The sequence below is a fragment of the Aureobasidium pullulans genome, assembly GCF_000721785.1.
Source record: "Aureobasidium pullulans EXF-150 unplaced genomic scaffold scaffold_20, whole genome shotgun sequence".
In the NCBI taxonomy this organism is placed as follows: domain Eukaryota; kingdom Fungi; phylum Ascomycota; class Dothideomycetes; order Dothideales; family Saccotheciaceae; genus Aureobasidium; species Aureobasidium pullulans.
The window spans coordinates 62,071-86,537 of NW_021941040.1; the positions used below are offsets into that span (position 1 = coordinate 62,071).

The 24,467-nt window shown below is 49.4% G+C and overlaps 8 protein-coding genes across 8 annotated transcripts; 5 read left to right on the plus strand and 3 right to left on the minus strand.

Annotated features, from left to right (window-relative positions):
* Positions 1-199: 199 nt before the first annotated feature.
* On the plus strand, positions 200-1,261 carry M438DRAFT_376913 (oxidoreductase; the record flags this gene model as incomplete). Its single annotated transcript, XM_029908697.1, has 1 exon — positions 200-1,261. One exon carries the CDS (start codon positions 200-202, stop codon positions 1,259-1,261), a length of 1,062 nt encoding a protein of 353 aa, XP_029757297.1.
* A 642-nt stretch (positions 1,262-1,903) lies between these two features.
* On the plus strand, positions 1,904-3,913 carry M438DRAFT_280236 (CoA-dependent acyltransferase; the record flags this gene model as incomplete). The annotated part of the gene is made up of 1 exon (XM_029901154.1): positions 1,904-3,913. The coding sequence occupies one exon, from the start codon at positions 1,904-1,906 to the stop codon at positions 3,911-3,913; it is 2,010 nt and encodes a 669-aa protein (XP_029757298.1).
* A 1,831-nt stretch (positions 3,914-5,744) lies between these two features.
* On the plus strand, positions 5,745-7,292 carry M438DRAFT_96515 (uncharacterized protein). Its single transcript, XM_029910439.1, has 2 exons — positions 5,745-6,060; positions 6,112-7,292. The coding sequence occupies exons 1-2, from the start codon at positions 5,911-5,913 to the stop codon at positions 7,252-7,254; spliced, it is 1,293 nt and encodes a 430-aa protein (XP_029757299.1). The 5' UTR covers positions 5,745-5,910; the 3' UTR covers positions 7,255-7,292.
* Positions 7,191-9,030, minus strand: M438DRAFT_348205 (2-polyprenyl-6-methoxyphenol hydroxylase-like oxidoreductase). The gene has a single exon (XM_029906085.1). It carries the CDS (start codon positions 8,849-8,851, stop codon positions 7,331-7,333), a length of 1,521 nt encoding a protein of 506 aa, XP_029757300.1. The 5' UTR covers positions 8,852-9,030; the 3' UTR covers positions 7,191-7,330.
* A 658-nt stretch (positions 9,031-9,688) lies between these two features.
* M438DRAFT_368010 (uncharacterized protein) lies at positions 9,689-10,481 on the minus strand. The gene is made up of 3 exons (XM_029908011.1): positions 9,948-10,481; positions 9,806-9,891; positions 9,689-9,750 (listed from the first exon to the last, which is right to left on the minus strand). The coding sequence occupies exons 1-3, from the start codon at positions 10,129-10,131 to the stop codon at positions 9,715-9,717; spliced, it is 306 nt and encodes a 101-aa protein (XP_029757301.1). The 5' UTR covers positions 10,132-10,481; the 3' UTR covers positions 9,689-9,714.
* A 598-nt stretch (positions 10,482-11,079) lies between these two features.
* Positions 11,080-12,896, plus strand: M438DRAFT_348207 (WD40 repeat-like protein). Its single transcript, XM_029906086.1, has one exon. It carries the CDS (start codon positions 11,379-11,381, stop codon positions 12,819-12,821), a length of 1,443 nt encoding a protein of 480 aa, XP_029757302.1. The 5' UTR covers positions 11,080-11,378; the 3' UTR covers positions 12,822-12,896.
* Positions 12,897-12,912: 16 nt separating this feature from the next.
* Positions 12,913-14,757, plus strand: M438DRAFT_96549 (NAD(P)-binding protein). Its single transcript, XM_029910440.1, has 4 exons — positions 12,913-13,344; positions 13,405-13,752; positions 13,809-14,179; positions 14,243-14,757. Exons 1-4 carry the CDS (start codon positions 13,206-13,208, stop codon positions 14,423-14,425), a joined length of 1,041 nt encoding a protein of 346 aa, XP_029757303.1. The 5' UTR covers positions 12,913-13,205; the 3' UTR covers positions 14,426-14,757.
* On the minus strand, positions 14,512-24,345 carry M438DRAFT_348208 (uncharacterized protein). The gene has a single exon (XM_029906087.1). The coding sequence runs from the start codon at positions 24,275-24,277 to the stop codon at positions 14,636-14,638; it is 9,642 nt and encodes a 3,213-aa protein (XP_029757304.1). The 5' UTR covers positions 24,278-24,345; the 3' UTR covers positions 14,512-14,635.
* Between the last annotated feature and the right edge of the window lie 122 nt (positions 24,346-24,467).

The window sequence follows — 24,467 nt, forward strand, 5'->3', positions numbered from 1 at the left end:
ATAAGATCGTCTTCGGGATCAGATATGCGTAAGCTTCGTGAGACCAACATCTGATGACACAGGCGGCGGAATGAAGAGGAGTCTACTGCTTAAAAGCCGACGAGATGAAATTCTTCAAGGTCAGTGACATACCCGGCTTTTCTCAACATATCGATCAGTCAACCATTCTTTGAAATAAAACTCTTGTTCGCTCAGAGCAATGCCTCACACCATCACAATCAAAGAAAGGCGTGGCAGACCTGGACACGTCTACTACCCTCTACAACTGTCCCTTGTATCCAAACCGACGCCTGGACCCAAGCAGCTACTGGTCAAGATCGAAGCTGCTGCGCTGAACCATCGGGATTTGTTTATTCGGCAAAACCTTTACCCTGATATCTCCTTCAAGGCTCCACTTCTGTGCGACGGTGCAGGTGTGGTTGTTGAAGAAGGAGCCAGTTGTTCTTCAAACCTGCTTGGAAGACGAGTCATCTTAACCCCATGCCGTGGCTGGAAGGACAGCTTGTCTGGACCAGAAAGCTGGTCAAACTTCAACACTATCGGTGGAGTCGGTCCTGACCATACTATTGGCACTGCTCAGACGTATGCTCTTGTTGATGAGAAAGAAGTAGAAGCCGCACCTGACCACCTCACTGCAGTCGAGAGCGCAGCTTTACCGGCAGCCGGATTGACTGCATGGCGTGCTCTCATGGTGAAGTCTGGGAATGCCAAGTCAGGTCACAACATCCTCATCACTGGCATCGGTGGTGGTGTGGCTTTACAGATACTCCAGTTTGCTACAGCCCTTGGTTGCAATGTCTTCGTGACCTCCGGATGCGGAGAAAAGATTGCCAAAGCCACACAGCTGGGAGCTGTTGGGGGTGTGATCTACAAGGATGAAGAATGGAACAAGAAGTTAGTCGAAAAGCTGCCGGCCGAAAGACCTTATCTCGATGCAGTGATCGATGGAGCTGGAGGTGACATCGTGGTCAAATCAATTCCCTTGCTCAAGCCCGGAGGAGTCGTCTCTTCCTACGGTATGACGCTGGCCCCGGTAATGGACTGGCCAATGCAAGCTGTCTTCAAGAACATCGAACTCAAGGGCAGCACACTAGGCTCAAGAACAGAGTTCAGTGACATGGTCAAGTTCGTCGAGGCGAAGCAGATCAGACCAATCATTAGCAGGACTGTGAGAGGGCTTGACAAATTGGAAGAGATTGAAGGATTGTTTGAGGATCTCAAGGCTGGACGGCAATTTGGTAAGCTGGTCATTGAAGTTTAGATTCTGTTGGATCCACACTGTTGCTTGGTAGAAGATTTTGGCGGCGGCAGGAACAAGTTCTGCCTCTGGAATGTGATTACGTTGTGTTTGCAATCCAAACTTGTCCTTGAGAAAGCGATTCATCACATAGGTCAATCTATGTGCTACGTCAACATGCGCTATTAGAAAGTCTCCTCGTATTGTTACATCATGCAACTGGGTATCACGAGGATCCGATGCTGTAGATCGACTAACACTCCTAGAGGAATTATAAGATATCGTATGGCCCCGTACAATGTTGGGCTTAGCTGCATATTTGTTGCCCAGGATATCATGCCGACCTACGTCTGCGCGAGTTACATCTTACTACGCGAGACGACACCAATGATCCTTAAGGCCCACTTCGGCTGGATAAGTCGGCTCATTAGACGCGTAATCTGGCAGTCACAGCACGTTAATCCATGCCAAGGAGTACACACCTGATCTCCTCAAGTCACAGAAGACCAAGCTGCAGGAGGTCGTGATCTGATTTCCATGGCCTCAAGCAAATCCCGTCCATAACCTTCTCAGTTTCTAGTGGTCCCCGACGGAATCTGCGATCCTCTCCACCCCATCTCAACACATCTCAAGCCATTTGCAATTACTATTCTTTTGAAGTTCATCATGACCCAATTGAAGTCATCAACCCTTGAAGCAAGTTATCCTACTGCGGTCACAGAGATTGCCAAAGCTTGCCACATTCTTGATGCACAAGTTGAGGATGCCTATCCTTGCACACCTCAGCAGATCCAGCAGATCTCCGAAGACCGTTGCGAAGTCTTCCATCTCATTCTTTCGTTTGGTCCGAATGGCGATCTAGAAAGATGGATCCGATCTGTTCAGAAAGTGGTTTCCATGAACTCCATACTTCGGACCCGTATCGTCTGTCACCAGTCCAAATTTCTGCAGATCGTCACGACTGAAGAACATACTACCGAGTATCTGACTGGTGACGTCGAGCAACTCCTGAACGACGAAAAGGCCTTTGAGATGAATCTTGGTACGCCACTTTTCCGGACAGCAGTAATTGGAAGGCGCTTCGTAGCCACAATTCATCATGCCGTCATGGATTACTGGTCATTGAATTCCTTCCTGAGAGGTGATGCGGCAATGCTATATCTCGGTCAGGAGCCAATTCATCGTGCTGCCTTCAGAGACTTTGTAAGTCTCTGCGCAGGTATCGATCGGGCCAAAGCAGATTCCTTCTGGGCTGCTCGTTTTAGAGGATCGGTATCGATATACCCTCCAATGCCAGCGAGTGCGATTGCTCGTCCAAGTGAGAAGTTGGAAAAGACTATCACGCTGAACCTCATGTCCAGGGGCATAGCGGAGAGTCACATCGCTTGGTACGCAGAAGCAGCATGGGCTCTGACGATAGCAACTTATGCCGACAACGAGTCTATTGCGTATGGAATTGTCATGTCTGGTCGTTCGTCAATGCTTGGTGACGCTGGGAATACACTGGGTCCAACAACGGTCGAACTGCCAGTACTAATCACCGTCCAGCCCAGCATGACTGTCGATGCTCTCGTCAAGGGTCGTGCGACGGCACTGCGAGAGCTGAAATCAAATCCGCTGTTCTTACAGTACAGTCTGGAAAATATAGCCGCCACAAACAACACAGCACGAATCGCCTCAAAGTTCCAAAGCCTCTTCAACATTGTTCCGCCCCAACCGATCTCTCTACCTACCACAGAGGAGGAATCGAAGTCGGTTTTCCTCGAGCGTGTCATCAAGCGATCCCACGGTGGCTTCGCTTTGACTTTCCTCTGCCGTCTCGTAGACGAGAGTATCATACTTGAAGCTTTGTATGATCCAGCCGTACTCGATCGTGATCACGTCGATCGCATTCTCAATCAGTTCGAGCACGATCTCAGAACTTTGATTGAAGTTCCTGCAGATACCAGGCTTGGTGATTTGCAACGTCTGAGTCCTCAAGATCGTGATGATCTCATACGATGGCATACTTTATCGCACGAGACCGACAATTCCCGCTTTCATGCCTTGAGGGGTTTTGACGTCTGCCCTAGTAATCAGACATGGATCGTGGATCCCAAAAACATCGATCAGCTCGTGCCGGTAGGAAGTATTGGAGAACTTCTGGTTGAGATGACACCACCGACAAGGGACCTCTCCACTCAAGCCTCTCATCTCAGTCCGAGGTGGCTCGAGAACTTCCGACCATCAGGAACAACCCTGAGAAGGACAGGTGAGCTGGGAAAGTACAGCCAAGATGGTTCTCTCGTCTATATCGGTAAGAGGGAGAACCGGATCAAGTTGGGTAGTCGAATCGTCCAGCTTGAGGCTATCGAGGAGACAATACGTAGCTGCAACCAAGTGAAGGACATCGTGGTGGTCTCAAAGATCATCTCAGGACGCACGAGATTAGTTGCTGTGGTCACTCTGAAGGGTATCGAGGCCGCGGCGAAAGACCCATGGCAATTGCAGCCTCTGCCAGCCGCGCTCATTTCTACTACAAATGACTGTCTTCACGTAGTGCGACAAAACGCCGAGATGTCTCTAGAGCTCAACGATGTGCCCGTAGTGTGGCACGTAGTTAGCTCGCTACCTCGAATCAAGGGCAGAGATATAGATAGAGAAGCAGTCCGGTTATGGCTTAAAGATGTAAAATGAGCAGTTTCTATAGTCTAGACATAATCCTATAGCTATAATTTCTATCTAGTAAGCAGTTTAAAACAAAATGAGGACCTACTCGTGCCCTTCGAAAGTCTCAAACCGCGTGGGCCTGGGGCCATATTCCTGCACTCTCGATGACAGCGCCCAAACTCTTCAGATTCTCGTTGACTCTTATCGCAAAACTCCGCACACTGTCGAATTCGCTCAGATCAAGCTCCCAAACTTCAATGACATCCTTTTGTCCGGTCTGCTTTTTGATATACTGCTTCGTAGCCTCTCCGTTGGTAGTATCGCGAGCAGTGATGATGAATCTGGTTGCACCGAGTCGTACGATGTGCTTTGCTGCTTTCCGACCTAGCCCTGCATTTTCGCCTGTGATGATGATTGTTTGGTGTCCAAACTATGAGGTTAGAAAGATGGAATGGAAGAAGAATTGTGAGCGGAGGAGGTATCCCACTGTGGCAAGAGAGGGGCCTGACATGTCGTTAGTAAGCAGGTTGCAAAAGTCGGTTGTTGCGATTGATTCTCGTTATAGCAAGGAATATGGCACTTATATCATTTGTTACTCCAAAGATTCAGTGTCCTGCTTCCTAAATGATGGTTGGCGGATGTAGTACAGAGCGCTACCAAGATGATAGACACCGGATTTTGCAACGGCCAAACCAAGTCGGTGCACTCCGGATATTGTAAGAGACTCATGCCCGAGCAGGCTAGTTGGTGGATGGATGGAGTGAATTCCAAGCCGAACTCCACTCCGTCCACAAAAACATGCAGCAATCCATGGGTTGCTCCAACCATTTGTCCGACCATAACAGAGATTCAGACTGCAATAGTTCCATTGAGGATGAGTTTAGCAACCTCCGCATTGTATCTTGAGGCTTCTTGTGAGCTAGACTAGTCGTAATAGTAGCAGTAGTCAATCGAATTCGATGGAAAACGAGAGATGTGGTGTGTCAACCGCTGAAATTGAGTGCTGGCTCAAAGTATAGCTTCGCACCGCAGTTCATTGTCCTGGTCGCAATACTAGTACGTTATGTTTTCTTCGTCGATGATTGAGAAAACACGAAAGATACCGCGCCTCCGAAGCAGGGTGCTCCCCTTTCCAAGCATCTCAGCATATGCATTGCTTTGTAGAGCCGAAACACTATAGCGCAATATCTTTACATATCTCCGGAGCGATGCCAGAGTCATAAGAGATCCTTTTGTACGGTTTACAAATCCCATGGTGAACAGAAACTTGTTGGTTGTGGGTTGGGAAAAAGTGCCACCAGGACGGCACAAAGCCAAAAGTTGCTTACCAATCGTCAGTGGTTACTAAGGCTGTGCAGAGTGGTCTCCACGAGCGATGATAGTGATTGATCAAGAATTCTGCTCAAACCATAGAAGGGTAAGCTATGTCGCTTGTCCGAAAAATCTACATCCTCATGTCTTTGTGCATCCAGAATCGTGGGGACATCCGTGCAGATCTTCCCCAAAACAGGCGCGTATGCGATTCGGATCTTGCCGCCCCATTGGCCTTCGGCAAGAGCCGAGAGTCCCTCATCATTCCTACTGAGTACGCACACCTTGTCACAAAAGTCATGAATCCAGACCGCGTCACGGTTGTCTACAACAATTCGATCAGACAACCATTTGAGAAACCACACAGATGTGAGATATGAAATGTTGAATTGCCGTATGTGAAACCATGATCAGATGTAAAACCGCTTGCAAGTGCACAAGGAAATAAAACGTGCGCCAACGGACCGGGCTTTGGAGTCCTTTAGACGCCGATCGTCTCGAACTCTCCTAGGAACCGCACCTTCCCTGGATATTATCAACTTGTGTTGAGGCAGCATTGAAAGTAATCAATGCTCTAGCCCTGGCCCTTGATTCAGCCTTGACACGCTCCACCTGTGGCTTCGGCCTGTCATCCCGGCGGTGGGCTCGTTTTCCTTTTTAGTCGTTACATCCAATGGCGACACCTGTCACCCCTGCCATAACCATTCTGACGAATGTCGCTCGCCGCACAACAGCGCGTATTCCGAGTAAGGAAAGACGCGGCCGGCTTGGAGCCCGCCCGGCTGCAAGAAGTCGGCAAAGCGAGAAGGACGCATAAGAAATCAAGAAGCGGCTGTCAAGCTTGCAAACAGAGGAGGATCAAGGTCAGACCGTGTTGTTGGTACGAGTGACTTCCAAGCTGAAACCCTGCCAAGTGCGACGAGATCTTACCACGATGCTCTTATTGCCAACGACAACGTGAGGGCCTCGATTGTGTTTATCCGCCGGCTTCCAGTGTACTCGCACCCAAGGCCGTGACTAGAGCTCCCTCGACTTTGATGCATGATCTGTCCCTGGAAATGGTTCAACTGGATCTTGGAAAGCTACTCGGCGCAAGTCTGCAAGGTCGAACTGCACATAATCTAGGCTCGGACGCCGTCCACGCATTACAGCACTTCCGGAACGTCACTTCGAAAACATTGGGCGGCAAAGCAATGCAGAATGTCATGTATGAGTACGTACCACTCTCTGCATGGCAACAACCATTTATCATGCACATGATCATGGCACTTTCGTCAGCTCATCTTCGCCGCTTGTCGAACGAATCTCACCACGGCACGAGCTATGCCTTGCTCGAAGCTGTACATTGGCAACACGGCCTAGAAAACTACCGTGCCGCGTTGTCTACTGCCGGAGAGGCCACTCCTCAAGATTTTGGTGACGCACTCGTTACTGGAACGCTCCTATCCATTTTCTATACCAATTGCCTAGTTGAGAACATGTCGCAAGATGCTTTCATCATCGACTACGACGCAGCAGTAGATGCCATGACTGCACCTTTTGCGGTGTCATATGGTATCAGAGCGCTTCGGATGGCTCTAGGTACTTTCACACCCTCCTCGGCTCTCATCTCCATATTCCCACAGAGATGCAGAAGCAGCCCCGAGAATACAGACGTGCCGGATCCATCTCTAGTACTTGAAAAAATCTGTCGACTGGAAACTGGATCCGAAGATGTCAACAGTCTGGTCAAAAAGGTGTCGGATCGCCTTGCGCCTATGATGCCGTTTTCTGCGATCGATGATCAGCCGGAGAATATCCTCAGCTTCGGAGGAATTGTTTATCCCGACATGCGCTTGTTACTTGAAAGAAGGTCGCCAGAGGCGATGATGCTTCTTCTTTGTTGGTTCACTTCGCTCGCGAGGATGAATCAGTGGTGGGCGAAAGCACGAATGGAAGCACAGTCCAAGGCAATTAGAAGATATCTCTCTACGTTGATCCCGCCTACTACATCCTGGTCGGAATGTCTGGCCACTGTTTTCGAGTTCATTGATTCAAGAATCGATTTCGATGAATAGAAAGGATTCATTTCCAGGGATTTGGCGAGCTAGATCCCATCGAGCCCGACGAGTTTCAAACGACATGCGAATACGCTCATTTCTGCTCCGGCACTGTCCATCTTTTCAGGTAGTCACCGAGCTCCCCTGGATCCGTTCCCAGATACCCTACGTAACCATCCGGCCGAACAAGATATACGGAGTCTCGAACTAGACCAGCCTTCGAGACGTGATCTGACCAAGCGTACCTGTGCAGAGGGATGTAAGACTCTGAAGCAAGGGTCGCAACCTCATCGCTTGCCTCTCCATAGACATGCATCACCCATCTCGAATCTTCCAATGATTTGTAGTTATCGCTTTCGCCAGTCTCGACCCATGGCAATCTACATCCGGCGCCGTTTCCTGTTGACAGATCGCTTTGAGGATAGCTGATCTGGATTTGAGAGTTCTTCTTAAAGGCAAATGTGGGGATCCAGGGCAGCTTGAAAGCAATTGGCAACACATACGGAAGCATGAAGGAACGCGCAACGGTGCCCAGGAATGATCTGGCCTGCACCAAAGTAAAGATCCGATCTGTCGAGTTGACCAGTTCTGTGGCGAAAGCTGCACGCTCTTGATGATAGGTATCTAGAATCTTTGGATCAGTGGTGCCTTTCAAGCAACTCGCTAGCTTCCAAGCCAAATTTGCTGCATCTCCCAGGCCTGTGTTCATTCCCTGTCCGCCGACTGGAGAATGCACATGGGCGGCATCGCCGAGCAAGAAGACATTGTGCTCTCGGAATTGCGATGCCACTCGATGATGCACGGAATACGTCGAGAACCAGTTGACTGCTGTGATCCCAAGCCTTGTATTGTCTTCCACTGCAGGCTGCACATCAGAGAACTTCAGATCGCCGTCTTTCACTCCTTCCGGAACCAGACCAAGGACACGATATCTCTTCTCGCCAGGTAGTGGAATCGCAATGCAGAAATTGCGACCTGAAGCGAAGATATTCACATCACCAGTTGGAATGTGTCCAGTTGCGTTGACATCAGAAACGAAGAATTTCTGCTCATAGGTGCCGCCTTCGAATTTGATGCCACAACTTTTTCGTACTGTGCTTCTCGCGCCGTCACAGCCCGCGACATAACTTGCAGAAATATCTTCGTGGTCAGAATGAGGACCACAGACTCGGGCTGTCACACCATCGTCATGTTGCTTCAACGATTCCAGCGTCGTGTTCCGCTCAATGGTTACGCCTGCTCTCTGCAGATGATCCAGCAAGACTCTCTCATGGATATCCTGAGGCAGAGATAAGATGAATGGGAATGGACTCAATCCAGTGCCAATGTTTCCGAACTTGAGTGACCCTCTGATCTGGCCTTGTTGAGCAATTGTGACATTTTGCAGCTTTGAGCCGTGCGATATCATATCCTCCGCGATACCCAAGGATTGATACATTTCCAGAGTTCTGGCATGGCAGATGATGGCGCGTGAAGTTGTGCCAGGACCTGAGGCTTGATCGATGATCCGGAAGGATATGCCGAGTCTGTTCAGCCATAGTGCGAGGCACAATCCGGTAGGGCCAGCGCCAACGATGAGTACGGGCTTGGACTGTGCATCAGTGCTAGATTGCATGGTGCTGACAGAAGCGTGTTGGTAACGAAGCAGTCAAAATAACTTTGTCGGCTCGGCTCTAGTTGTAATAGAAAGGCTGGACACAAGTGTTGATTCTAACAAAAGCGTCTTGAATGGGCTAACGCAAGGTCAACTTAAGTACAAGGACTTTAGAATATCTTACGTGTCCTTGATAAGCGGCTCCAGGCGGAAAATCTGATTCCATCACTGACGACGACACAAATGCTTTGGATCAGTACAGGGCAAGAAAATAGCATAACAGCACAGTCCCGAATTCTGAGCTAAACGTTGGAACAGCCTACGCTTGACCGCTTTGGGGTGCGTATACAGCCAAAAGTCTAAATAGTCTCGTGGACAAGCGACGTCCACAAACATTTGTGTTCTTACAAAGCAATCCGGCTTTTGATTTTTCGTCCTCAATCCGAAGACGTTTTCGAATTTATCATGATATTGCCCGTACATAGGTTGAGTTCTAGCCTTTGCTTCCGTGGCTTGGAGCATGTGCTTTTATGTACGTTGCCGTGCTTTTACGTTGCCATGATTTGTGGACAGTTGGGAAAGCACTTTTGGCCGGCGACTCTTGCTGACCACTCGCATTCGGTGCATTCACAACCACAATCTCTGAACTCACGGTCTAGCGCCAAGAACACTCTCGACATTGATCCGTTCTTGTTCTCTCTTAGGTCCGTACGAAAGGCATTAGAGTGTGTTTGACACAACAAGATACCGCGCACCACGATCACCTGTGAGCCGCAACACAGCGATATGGAAGAGATTCAATGTGGATTCATTATCACTACAAGCATTACTACTATACAAAAGCACCCATCATCGGAACATTATGACATGATCATCGTCCGTACTCAAGCGGCGGCGCATGCGACACCGAGACTGCCAAGCTGGAAAGAAATCAGTATTAAACAGTCAAGAGATATCAAAAGCTAATCAACTTACCAGAGAAGTAACACAGCAGTGAGAAGATAGGCCCTCGGCGCCGCAGTAGGCAGTAAAGTCATCTGTGGTTGTAACATCGCTGGGGACTGCAAGAAAGAGTCAGCATCAGGAACAAGGCAGAAAGTGGAAGAGAAGGACGTACCGGAAGAGCATGACAGGTCGGCGAGACCAAGGACGTCGGTACCGCAGCACATGGGTGTGTCAAGGGGACCGCAGAGGTCTGAGGCATCGCGGCTTGCGAGGACTGCGCTGCGGCGCTTCATGTCGGGAGTTGCGGCTGCAGAGGCAATAGCGGCGATGGCGAGAATGCTGGCGAAGACCTTCATGGTGATGATTTGAGGTGTTGGAGGTTGATAAGTTGGTGGAGAATGTCAAGTTTTGATGGGAAGGTATGAAGAAGAGAGATGCTTGTGGTTGTTCTGTTGGATCTTCTGGCGACCAGTCTGCTCTTCTTATACCTTTCTCTCTCTCCTCTCATCGCAAGCACACGCCTCGGACGACCGGTATCAACCCCTCAGACTTCCTTTTCTCTCTATCTCGTTGATCATGTAGATAGTCCTCTACTGACCTTGCAGCCCAACGTACCTTGTAGGATGGGTCTTGTGAGAGTATGCCCTTACGACCGAAAGATTTGGACTAGAGGTGTAGAATGATGAACGCCGAGCAGTGAGAAGAGTGGTCGCCGCTATGATCTTCACATTGATAGAAGTCTGTATCTGCATAGATACGCGGAGATGTAAAGGTGCACAAGCATGGACGAAAGGAGCAGACCGAACTGGGTCTAGATCAACAATCGAACCATCTACCGGTGAATCCCAAGCTGTTGGTCATATCTATCTTCTCGGCTCGTCTTGTTCATTCGTAGACATCTCGCGTGCCTTTTGTACTGAATGCGTGCAAGATTTACAGATCAGTAATTGAGTTACCATGACATTCCGCTTCCGACATGCCGGAAAAGTAGATCATGAACAAGATCTACTTGTTGATGGAGCTTATAGCTTTCTTATCAGTCCTATCTTCGGTGATGTGCCTGACGTAAAGGTAGATCATCGGAAGTTACGCACGAGAAGGATAGGGAATTGTGGGGAAATTTGCCGGAGCCTCCGTTGAACTTCTCGCTTTCGCTTCGCCTCGCTTGGGGAATCTTCCCCTTTCCATATCTCGTCGACATCCTGAGGACCGATCGATGTTAGGGAACGACAGAACTCTGATAGACGGTGATAGTATACAGGCGCATGACTGTATATGCAGTCTTATCTCGCCGTTGAATTCCTGGTAGGGGTCTCCGTCGTGGCGGGCGCGACACCATGTCCACCCGACCACTTGCCCGTGATGGAAACAACGCATCAGTACAGCACATGTGCTGGTTCTGAATGATGGGAACGTTCCCGCTCTGTTGCCATCCAACCCCGCACGCATACCGATACTAACAATAGGTGCATCCTTCGAGCTGCGAACTGACGCCATCAGCTCCTTCCTCGGAATCCTTCTCGAAGACATACTGCTGCCTAACGACCACCTACAAGATGATTCTTTGACTCTCCATCGAAACAGATAACAAGTATCCGCAAACATGGGTTTCATGAATCAGGAGAAATTCCTTACCAACTACACGTACGAAGTCGGTCAAGACTTCGGCATCGAAGGCAGACCGGCGTCCTGGGCAGGCTCCGAGAATTTGGCACATCGCTTTTGGGACGACGAAGATGACAGTACGAAGATTCCTATTGATGCCACGGGTCCGATGTCGACATCAATCACCGGCATCAGCCACGATGAGAAGTTCATCGCAATCTCTAGTGGGCTAGCTGTCGTCGTGTTTGATCTTGAGACGCAAAAGGTCTGCACTGAGTTCAAAGGACTCACGGTACGCTGCGCTAACCTCAACTTCTGCCCGGTACACAGCGAGTCTGGAGGCTATACCCTGGTTGTAGGAGATTCCGATCTTGGGGAACAACAGCAGATCATCCTCTTCCTGAATCTGGACAAGTCTGGCCGCTGGACTGATGAACCAGAGGATCTTGATTGGGGACTGCTACTGGAGCTTTCATTGGAGCCTGTCCGGTCCGAAATGGACGCTGTGTACGGCAGGGGTTCAACCAGGCAGCTGATGAAGCCAGTCCGTGAAGACTACAAAATAATTTTGCAAAAGCTGCAATCGAATATCAAGTCCAAGGATCTGGTTCGCGTGAACGGTCTTATCGGACACTTTGGCTCCAAGCCGTTCAGCGCAGATGGAAGATTTCTTCTCTACCTTGTACACAACCAGAGTACTCAACAAGGAATGCGCCCACCGGAAGAACTACCCAATGTCGTCGTCTATGATATCGTCAATCATACCGAAAAGCATGTCTTAGGTGGTCATCAAGACGCCATCATGTGGACAGACTTTAGTCCCGATGGTCAGTACGTCGCAACCGCATCCTGGGATGGCACATTCAGGATCTTCGAAGTAGACAGCGGTGATTGCAAACATGTCATCGGGCCTACCGGAGGACAATGCTGGACCGGCGCTTGGTCACCAGATTCGAAACACATCTTACTCTGCGGCATGGCACACCAAGACGGCGAGGGTCGCCCAGAAGTCTTTGTGGCTGTTTACTCTGTGGAAAAAGCGCAGCAGATCAACCGATTCGATCACACACGTCTCAACGACTGGGTGAGAAACGTCGCCTGGTCTGAAACCGGCGCAATCGCTTTCGCGCACAAAACTGAAGTTTTCGTGTGGGAACCATTCGAGAACAAAGTCATAAGCACTTTTGCCCTCAAGGTGGAGAGCTTCATGTTACGAGGCTTTGCCGGTATTCGGGACGTCGAGTGGGTGCAAGAAGGTGAAGTGCTCATTGCATATACTGGAGATAGTACGATCGAGGTGTGGAATTGGCGTCAGAATGCTAAGTGGAGGGTTCAAAGACCTCATGGATTGGTTCAGAGTCGAAGGGCTTGGTGGATGGAGAAACAAAAGGCAATTGTCAGCGTGAATGGTGAAGGTATCATGCGTTTCTACCGCTTGTAGTTGTATTGTTCTCAATTCACCTGTATCTCTGGATGAGAAAAATCTCCTGCTTGATGGTCTCAACCAACGTATCGTGCCTTTACTCGGTATCTGTGATTATCCATATATCATGAGAACAAGCGAACATGAATGAAGGAAGCGCTGCCGGAAAACCGGACACGAGCACAATAGCCGAACCCCGCCTTCCTCTATCTCCAAATTTCGGGGTACAGCAACAGCGAACTCTTCAAACCCACCGGACCCCGCCTCCGCTGACATCGCTACAATGACGTACTCCCTGATGTCTTTCGTCCACATATAACAGCTCTCTCTCTCGAGGAGACATCGCATCTCTTCGCAATTAATCATATTCCTACACTTGACCTCCCGAGATCCCTCTCAAAAATGACCACCAGCACATCATACATCCAACACGAACGCGACGGCAAACAAGTCCTCCTAAAAGGACAAGCCCAATTGCCCTCCCGCAAACCACACCAAAGCCTCGTAAAAGTGCAATATGTAGCTCAAAACCCCACTGATGGTACGACTTCCCCTCTCCCTTTTCCATACAATAAACATCATTGACATTTGCAAAAAATAGTACAAACACTCGACTCCAATGCATTCGGTGAAGGAACAGTATTGGGTTGCGATTTCGTCGGCACTGTCGAAGAAGAAGGTACAGAGGCGAAGAATCTCAACAAGGGAGATGTGATTGCTGGGTTGATTTGGGGTGCTGAGATCAAAGGACTTGGAGCTTATGGAAGTCATACTTTCGCAGACGATCGCATCAGCTTCAAGGTTCCCAAATCCGTGAAGCTGGAGGATGCTGCAACTCTTCCACTGGCTTCGTGTACTGCATGGTTGGCTTTGTTCTCGAAGACGTGTTTGAATATCCCCAGGAAGGAAGGAAAGGAAAAGACCAGTGTGTTGATCTGGGGTGGAAGTTGTGAGCATTGGTCAACCAAAGGCGAAAAAACGACAATCTGCTGACTCTCCTCTTAGCAAGTGTAGGCTCCTACGCCATCCAACTCGCCCGCATATACAACTTCAACATCCTCACAACCTGCAGCCCTAAAAACTTCTCCATGGTAAAGAACCTCGGCGCAACTCACGTATTCGATTACAACGACCCTGCCGTCATCGACAATATCAAAAACGCCGCATCAGATCTAGAATACACATTCGACACCATCGGCTCAACAGACTCTTCAGCACAAGCGTCTCAAGCGATAAGATCAGAAGGTGGCGTACTATGCACAGTACGTCCCGGCAAAGCAAACACGGAAGATGTCGCCAAACATGTCAAGATCACCGATGTACTCGTGTGGACGGCATTCCTGAAGGATCATCAGTACAAAGAATTCAAATGGCCGGTCAGTGTTACTCGGGCAGAAAATTTCAAAGTGTGAAAAAATGTACTGACGAAAGAATTACAGGCTTCCGTGGAGGATCACGAACTCAGTGCGGAGTTGTTCGAAAAACTTCCCTCTTGGTTGGAGGATGGTACCATCAAGCCCAATAATGTCAAGCTGTTTGACAGCCTCGACTCGATTCATGAAGGTTTTGATATGCATCGCAACGGCAAGATTTCGTCCTTCAAAATCGTGTACAAGGTTTAGAGCTGCCTGTCAGAAGATCTTGCGATGGACATCTGTGTACATGCCTGGCCAATCATAATGAAACAATGCAAAACATAATTTGACGGTAGTAAGAAGAAAAGGGCATTAAAATAATTGTAGAAACATAAAAGTCTATAATACATGGGGAAAGCAAAAAAGAATAACTCGGGAGCTTTTGTAAAACGGCCCCTTTCCCTTCATTTAATTTACCTACGACGACCCCAAGATCCTCTCATAAGCATCTTCGACCTCCTTAGCAACTTCGAGTAAAGTCACAATGACAACCTGATGCGTCACATTAGGTAACCTCTCCCTGTGGAGACCAATCCATTCCAAAGGTGGAGTAGCTTCACCCATATCTCTCAACTGCGGTGTCTCAATAATCGGGGGTACAAGTGCCGTGTACTCGAATCTCGACTGTGGAACGTTGACGACAGCTGTGATCTTGCCTTGTTTTTGTTCGCTGGTACCATCTGACTGATCTACATTTCCAGAAGGTTTATCTTCCAGTCCATCGGCTCTGATCTTGACAGCAGATTCAGGTAGTGGTTTACCGAGTCTGGATGCTAGAGTTCTAGAATGTGTGTCCCACATGCCGCGGATGAAACTGATGCGTGAGTAATTCCATCCGACATCGACCTTGCCCTCGAACAGACTCTTGAAGATGAAGTCGATGTTGTTGTCCTGTGGTTGTTGCCATGTCTGCATGGAAGCGATGACTTTAGGGACACGGAGGATGATGCCACCTTTGGCGCCTGTGGCACTACCTATAACCTCATCGATGGAGATGTCGCCGAGAGTCTTGGGTACGCTGACGCGCTTCACTTGGGCGAGTGCGACTTGAAGTTGTCCTAGTGTCATGCCGAGGTTACTGTGTACGCGTTCGTCTTCCAGGCCTACCGCAAAGCGTGCTTGAATCTCGGAAGCTTCCATCTTGAGTATTTGGTTGTCGAAGAAGGTGCTGGGGAAGGCGCCGAAGCAGACAGACTTGAGCATAACCATGACATCGGTGTGCAATGTGATGGGGAACTTGCTCTTGCTTCTCTCGGTCGTGTGTCTTCGTATAGGCGCTGGTGGCGTAGGCCCCGCCTTAGCCTGTGTCTGGCTTACAGAACGTCTCCGCAATTGCTTGTCCAAATCCACCATCGATTGTTGGTATGCAGTCTGCTTCTCTTGAACAAGACGATCGAAAGCCTGGTACAAACCAACGGCTTGAGCAGGACTTGTCGCTGTGCAAAACACATAAACCTTTTCGCCTTCGAGAATTGCTTTCAGACGGTCTGGAGCATGAGGACCGTCTCTCACGTTGTACATCAGGAAGTTGAAGGCCTCTATATCTGCAAATGCGAAGGGCTGGTAGTCCAGAGCGCTCTTTGCTGAAATCTTGCCAAACCCGATGGCGGCTTGGATGAGAGGCGCTTTGTGTACTTGGCGATCCGCATTGGGCCATTCAATCGATGTGCGGACAGAGACGTCACTCAGCTCTACGAAACCACTCATACGACCAGTACTGTTGATGCTGACTTCATCCACACCGACACACAAGTCTTGCTTCCAGGTAGATGATTTCTTTGAAGACGCCCAAAGGTTTTTGATACTCAACGATGACTTGCCGATACTTTGTCCCAAGTCGAGATCCACTGCAAGCTCGGAGACGGTGATTGTGGCGTTCCAGGGGAAAGCAGCGGCGGCACTGACTTGCTGGTATCTTTGTACGGCCATCTTGTCAGGCTCATGGTGTGAAGGCTCCGCTGTCATGGCACTTGTGTCTCTTAACTCTGGTGGGAACCAGATTTCACGGAACAACAAAAGATCCTGGATCTGGCGCACGTTCAATGCTGTTCTGGTGGGAGAAACTTTAAGCACCATTGAAACGCCGCTGGAGCCACCTGTCAGATGTCTACTGTTCATGAGTGACATTGATATTGACTCCATGTCGAAGCTGAAAGTTGACTCGCGAGAGTAGACGTGTTGGACTGAAGCGCCGAGCTTGGTGACCGTAGCTGACAGAGCGAAGAAATGACCAAATTGATGAGAGTTGATGGTGCTCATCGTGATGTAAATGTCTTCGATCTGCGATTTTGCATTGACACGAGCCAAAGGCTGACAGCTCAGGCCGAATTCCTGCTTACAGATGCGTAGTCCTAAGTTGAGTTTCATCTGGCCCAAGAATTGACTTGGATCGGAAGTAAGCAGGGAGTCGTCTTCGTGGAGTCTTTGCAGCTTCAAAGCTTGTTCCTGAGCAATCTTGGGGGTCGACGGAGTCTTGCGTTCCTCCTCACCATATCTCACGACTTCCTTAATGCCATGAGTAATCTGGAGAATGATAGGAACCAGTTCGGGATACACTGTGTTGCTTGAACCGTCAACCTTGATCTCACCATTGAGTATTTGCTCCTTCTCTGGGTGGTTTGAGTACTCGACTTTGATTGCGATGCCAGGTGCTCGTAATGACGTGGCAATGTTGTCTTGAGAAGCGTGACTGTTTGCACGATTGCGCTTGTATGGAAGATCAACGTGCGCGGGACGAAGTGGAGCGCTGGCTTGATTAGGAGCATCTCCCTGTATGTAGAACAGAGCACCCTTGAAGTTGACATCTGCCTGGACCGAGGCCAGGCGCTTGTCGCCGAACGGGCTAGCTCGTGGTGTTGATTTGTTGTCATCGGGAGCTGTGTCGGTTTGCCAATTTATCTTTGCGGCGCGGTATTGGTCGATGGCTGCAGATATAGATTTCTGAAGCATGCTCACGGGTACAACGAATCCAGAGTCTAATCGAATATCAAGTGCTTGACCGGCAGCTTGGCATGCGATTCTAACACCATCTTTACCACTCTCATAGCGGACAGTGAAGACAACTTCAGGCAGTAAAGCTGAATTCTCAGATCTTTCAAAGGCTTTGTGGCGTTTAGGAACAACTTGGACTTGCAAGTCCTGAATGGACAGGCGAGCTTCGTTCTGTTTCTGAATAGCGAGATGCACACGTGAGAAAGACACCTCGAGATCTTGAGGTTCTTGATCGCCAGCGGTGGATCGATTTCTAATGACCACCCAGACAATGCGAATCTTACGCAAATCGAGAGAAAAGTCGAGTAGTGCAGGACGTGTAGATGAGACGTCTACCGCAACTTCCTCTTCTTCCTTGATGGAGCCTGGAGCAGGTGGAGGAATGGTCTTTCGTCTCTTGTCTCTGGAGTGTCGTAATCTTCTTAGGTACTCGACCTCTCGCGAAAGATCGAGGTCCAAGATCTTGCGGTGGACATGCGTCACAATGTCCACTACAGTCGATGCAGTATCCGCGTAGAGGAATACATCGAAAGACTCACTGCGTGCTTTGATATCTCTCGTGATAGGTCCGGAAGCCGATTCCTGTGTAGAGCAGTCTACTGCAACACTGACAGCGACATGACCGCAAGGGCGTCGCTTCCCTTCCTCAATAAGAGTCAAGACGGCGCCGATGTCTTCGATCTTGCCGTGAATGTTGGGGAAGGAGTCACTAGCTTGACGGGTCTTGTTCGTCACTGTCGCTTGTACAGCTCCAAGTCCGAACGACAATTCGGCCCGAGCCTTGCCAGCGGTCAGTACAGGAGCAATTGCCACCACCTTGAAGCCCGCCAGAGTAGTGTTGACGTCGTAGACGAGTACGCGCGACTTTTCGGCCACAGCCTTAGCAGTGACGGGCTTCTCGTCTGTTGCCAAAGTCTTTGCAACCCTCTGGCGTAGGTCCGATATCTGATCTCTGATAGCTTCGAGAACGCCCTGCACTTCTGGTCGGTTCAAGATTGTCAACACACTTTGCACAGCAGATGCTTCCAGCAGAACCTCCTCCAAAACGCCCGAGAAGTCGATGTTAATCTTGTCCTCGGTAAATTTGAGACCAAGAGTGCTGCTCGCAGGCGGGGTATGAAAGACAGCCCTCTGTTTCCTCGATCCGTCCTCCTTTCGGATCAAAGCTTGCTCCATAGTTCCAAGGTGAAGCTCAATAGACCATGCAGCATTGGAGCCGGACATCGGTTGAACGCGAAGGTTCGCTGTATCACCACGAATCGACAGATTGAGTGCTTTCAGCAATGCGACATTGAAGGAGAACGTGCCCGCTAAGAAAGCCACATTCAACTTCAACTCTCTCTTCGGCTTGGGTACACCTCGAGCCTCGACACTCTTTTTCTGTTCCTTTTCTATATGCTTCTGGAAGCGTTGGATATATGCCACTTCATCGACCAGAAGTTGATCAACAACTTCAAGCAGTCCAAGTATTTCTTGCTCCAGTGAAATGTGAAGCTGCTCGTAAGAACCTCCGACGTTTATAGCGGTCGTGTTCTCGCGAATCGTCTGCTTCACATCAATGTAGATGCTTGGTGATACCAGATCAGTGCGCCATACCCTCTGGCTCGGGCCGTGTAGCTCGGTAAATGCTTTTCTGGCCGAGATAAGCAGACTGATACACTCGCCATAATCTTGCGAAGCTTTATCGGACCCAATCAAAGACATCTTGAGATTGTTACAAGTGGATACATGCCTGAGGTTGATTGTGTCCAGTTCAATACTACCTTCATCGGTAGATAAGACAACATGGAAGTCTTGTCTGAATGAAAGGTCGTCCAATACATCCTTCTGAGGTGGTTCTGGTAATGAATCAAGCGTGTGACTGACTTGCTCGAAGTAGATGTCAATGAACGCATCGGCTTGTTCCAGTATGTCCCAGTTGAGTCGAAGTACTGATGCTGCGGTATGAGCTTGGAATATGGTTTTGGATCTAAGATTCTCTTCTACAAGCATGAGTCCAGAGGGCAAGCTTGGAGGTATAACGGTGACACCAATGGAGAGACTGCCAAGCGACACCTCACTTGACGCCTTTCCAGATTCAACAGCAATGCGTACAGTCCCAGCGCGCAGAGTGAGATCCAGTGGTATGATGTCTTCCTCTGGGATCTTGGCCTCGATGTCACCGAGCAGAAGCTTGAAGACCTGAGTTTGCTCCACGTTTGGTATATCCCAGCTACACCATGCTGCCCAAGTTTCAAGGATGGAAGATGTCTTTTTCAGATCTTCGGTGCCGTCCGTGAGCTGTTGCTCCAACTCGACACGGCTGTCCTCTGATAAGCACTCATAGATGTGTCGGAAACGAGCAACGATCTTCCATGACTCCTGGTTGCGGAAATGGTCTGGGAAGGCACGAAGAACATAAGTCATACGCGAAAGATATGGTGGGTCTGTGGAGACATCAGCATGCTCAGTCAAGTAATCTGTGAGGTTTCTTAGTCTTGCTTTGGCTCCAATCTCAACCGCATCAGCTTGTTTCTGAATTTTGGCGCCGATGGCAGCGTAGCGCGAGAACACGGACGCCAGATAGTCTGCTTGGTGACCCGATATCACACCCAGTAAATCTTTGAATGAGACGTGAACTGACTTTGATTTGGAAAAAACCATCCAAATCAACACGTCGTCGAACCCAAGACGGATAGCAGCATCGGCCTTCGTATTCTTTTCAAGGGGATTGGAGAATTTGGCGAGTGCTGATTCCAAGGTCAGGTGCATAGTCAAAGCAGATCCAGTGTCGGTATCAAGAATGGGTTTGAACCGAAGCGTCAAATTGAGGTGACTCAATCCGACATCCAATTGATCTTGTACCGGAGCAGCTGTCATTCGGCTCGTATCAAGCTTCTGGTCGTTGAATAGCTTAGCGTCGATGCTTGGCACAATCAAATTCAGCTCAGTGATACCACGACGCTTCTTCTTTTGGTCTTGCACTTGCTGCACCTTTCCCATTACATCCATTTGGAAGGTATCAATCACGTCTTCGGAACGTTTGGGCTGCAAAGCAGTAACGATATTCACGATGGTCTCGCTGATTCGAGGCTCGACATAGATGCGAATACCAGGAACCATGCGAATCATGAATGTGGACTGCTCCAGATCTCCATCCTGATCAAGATTGATATCCCAATCGCTCTGCGATGATGTTTCCGAGAGATCGTCAGGTTCGTCAACCACTGTCGAGAACTGAGGTACTTTGCTCAAGTCGGCATCGACATTGAGATACTTGGGATCGGGTACAGAGAAGGGACTCCACAGACCTACAGTCCCTAGAGGTTGTGCGGCACCTGAGTTAGAGTGGTATATCACGGGACGGGAGTGTTCCACATCGTCGAGATCACCTTTCGGCAAAGCTTTCTGAGTTGAGCCATAATTGACTGAAGAGCTTGATTTGATGGACGATTTGATAGATCCGTCTGCTGCAAGCTCCATCCTTGAAGGTCCTTTCTTGATAGGATCGGGAAGCTTGGGCAGCTTCATGGAAGGCGGTTCTGTGAAAGCGGTCTCTATTTCCTCGTCGTGCGCTTGGCCTTCTCCGGCGCTTGGCCCGCGATTTGCTATCAGAAACTTTGCTCTGCCAGTCCTAGCATCTTGCTGACGAATGTGATGTTGTTGCTTCTCGCGCTCTCCCATGAAGTGAGCCTTTCTTTGCACCATGGACAAATCGACACTGGTTTGGAGGAAGGCAATACAGCTTGCTGGCTGTACATCTCCTCGAGACCCTCGGTGTGCCATTGAGTCTGTGTCGACACAAGTCGCGGTGATATTTGGAATGTGGACATGCATACGGGAAGAAAACAGTCCATCCGCACGATCGTTCTGGTTGAGAGTGATGGGCTCCGAATAAAGACGTATAGAAGACTTGCCTTCGTTCAGCCAAAGACAGACAGAGCCAGTCTTGAGTCTCAAGAATACAGCCTCGGGTATTTCCGCGGTTTGTGCCAAAGGTAGAGCGTTCTCAAAGTCATCGAGCGCAAAGGCCACCGCCCTCCCAGCCTTGGCCAATTGTTGGATGAATTCAAGCGAACACTCTCCTGACACGTTACCCAGACTCACATCCCAATTCGAAACATATGCAGGTTCTGTTGGTGGAAGACCAAACAAGCGGTGACCCGTCACACTTGCACTGTCCAGAATGATCTGCGGCGAAGAGCCATCAGGTCTTTCCTCATTATCGGGTATGCCAGACCAAGAAACAGAGACTGGACTGACATCAACTGCAAGATCGAGATAGTAGTTGGCAACACGAAGATCCATCGAGGCCACAGGCAACTCAAGCTTGATGTATGTTTCTGCCGAATAGAGATTTGCTGGTAGCATGATTACTGGATGTTCAGCAGTGATGCAAAGAACAACATCAAGATCATTGGCGGGCCTGAAAGCGAATCGGCCTACCATATTGGTTTCCGCATTGGCAGCATCTGACCCAGCATTCTGGTATTCTTCGAGTGTTTTGAAATGTAAGAACTCTCCGAAGTAGTTTTCTTTCACATTGACGAACATGCGTACAAGGTAACCGAAGGCTTGTAACTCCAAGTCCGTGCCACCAATGTCCATTTGCAGCATGTCTGTCAGACCAGGAGATTGCTCTACGAAGAACGTGTGACTGCCACCCAGAGTCAACTTCTTCAGGGTTGCAAGTCGCTTCTGTCGTAGAAGACTGTGCAAGGTGATGCGAGGAGGATTGCTGATATCTAGAGACATGTCCTTGGCAAGCACATCAAACTTGATGCTGCTCTGCGCCGGTCTGTATTGATCTAGCGGAATCTCCAATGAAGCTTGAAGCTTTTCGCCATTGAGGACGAGAAAGTTGTTGTCTTCCACATCTGAAGGATCGTTGACGATATTGGCATCATTGGCATTCAGGAACAGCTTGAAGTTTGTAAAGTTGATGTCCAGAGAATACGTAAATGGAACAAAGGTGTAGAAGTCAGGCGGTGGTCCCATGCCCCAGTCAGCAATGAGATCAGTCAACAAGAACATGTGATCACGCAACATGTAGAGATCGAGGCCGTCACCGTGAATCTTGAAAATCCATTTGCGTAAAGAATTCCACTTCAGAGGATTTGAAAGATCGCCATCAAGCAACAAGTTTCCCGCCTTCCACAACATAGCATGGTTGACGCTGGATGAGATCTCGGTACCCTTGACGTCAAGACTTAGCTTGTTGTGATAACCATCCTGACGTGCGTACATGTCCATGGCGTAGTTGATGGTGGTGTCAGCAGCGACCTTGACGTCCATCCAGCCGAAAGGACGAATATCGGCACCAGTGGTCTGTTGCTGTTTCTTGAACCACTTCTTGGAGCTTTTGCCGCGGCGCTTGCGCAATCCGGTTTCAGCAGTTTTCTGGGTCTTGTGTCCTTCGGCACGTCCTTGCCATTTCCAATCTTTTGAGGCTTCACGTGTCGGAATGCGAAGGGTGATCTCGCTCTCCAAGCAGAAGAAGAGTTTGAAGACGGTAGCAACTCTGTTCTGATCAACAGTAAGGCGCTGTGCAGGAACGGCATCATGGTATGAGGCGGGGAAAAATATGTTTTGAAGAGTAACTCGTTGCCTGTCAGCCCAGGGGCCATAGTTGATGATAGCACCGTCGACTGATAGATTTAAGCCATACTCCGGCGCAGACGGGCCATTGACCTCATCGAAAAGGCTGGATTGACCAGTGATATGAGATTGCGAGACCTTTCCTGGAACATCCCAATAGAAATTCATGCTTGCCTTTTTCACGTCTGCAACATTCGAAAATCTTGCATACTCAACATCATCCCATTCGTTGTGCTCATTGCCCGTCTCATCCAGATAGCGTGCTAGTCCCTGCCATTGTGCTTCACCGGGTAGCTTTGGCGAGTCTCCGTCAAGAATTTCATCTTCGCTGAGGAGTGATGCAGTCCTGACAGAGCGCTTCGAGCTGCGATGCCAAGTAAACAACCACAAGACTGCATGCCAAATAGCGCGCAAGATCTTGCGTAGCCGGCGGATTGGATGGAAGCCAAAGATACCACGACCCTTCTTGGCCTTGGGGTCTTGATCCTGGTCCAAGTGTGCAGCAGCCTGCATCTGTGACATTTGATAGTCCATGTTGGGCTTGAGGGCAACATTGATATCGTGGAAATCGAAGTTGAACATGAGCTTGTACAAATCCAGAGAACCAGCCTCGTCGGCGTCAATCCTACCGCTAGCATTTTCCAGCTTGGCAGTAAGGATACTTTGGGTATAATCGTTACCAACAGCTGCGGCAGCCTTTTTGCATTCGACCTGAATTGGAAATATCTTCAGGAAGGCTGGTATGGCGCTCTCGTGAGTGGTTGTCCTGGTCGTAGTCCTACTTGCTGTTTCGGCTAACAAAGATTCACTGACACTACTGGGAGTTTCCTGACGGTCCAGACCATCTGAGGGAGCTGTCTCTTTGGTGAAGTCTGCAGGTGGAATGTCTGCGCTTGGAGCGTTCGGGTCCTTTGTGCGAGCCTTGTTCTGGAGGTTTGCGATGATGTTGTCATAGACCGGACTCTGGTTGTACAAGAAGGCCTCGACGCCAGAGACCTTGACGAAGATACGGCAAGGCAGACTCTTTTGACGATTTATATCCGCAGCTTCAGCCATTCCCACGCTCTTACTCCTAGTTCGGGGTTTTTCATGCGATCCATCGGAGCTGCTGTGGTCGGTCTCGGAGGCTAGATGGCGAAGGTGAACTTTCTGCATGATCTGAGGATCTTGAACTTGGCGTAACCAGTATCGCCAGGTGATGTGGCCATCGTGAACGAAGACGGTCTGGTTGTGGCCATGATATCGTATTGACTTGAAGAAGAGGCGGCCTCCCAATATCGAGAGTTGAAACGATGTGATGTCGATGTAAGCGCGGTATTTGTGCCAGGTCCAGGCGCGGATCGCATACGAGATGATGGTGGAAACAGTACGATTGAAGTAGAAAACAAAGAAAAGGGCCAGGATGCCACAGACAATCAGGTCGAGGAGAAAGAGCCAGTTGAAGCCTGCATGTTGGCCCAAGGGCTGCGCTGTAAGCCCGTTGCTTGCCATGTCCGCTCAGCTGCACTTAGGACTATCATGATGCGACTACGAGAGACATTCAGTCAAGGGAAAGCGCGTCTTTGGGAAAACTTGTTGCAGTTTCACATGTCACGGAAATGAACAGGAAGGAGCGCGACCGGCTAGATCTGGCCGCCAAGCCCGCCGTCATTGCGGTGAGCAGCGTGCGCACGCGCGTGCC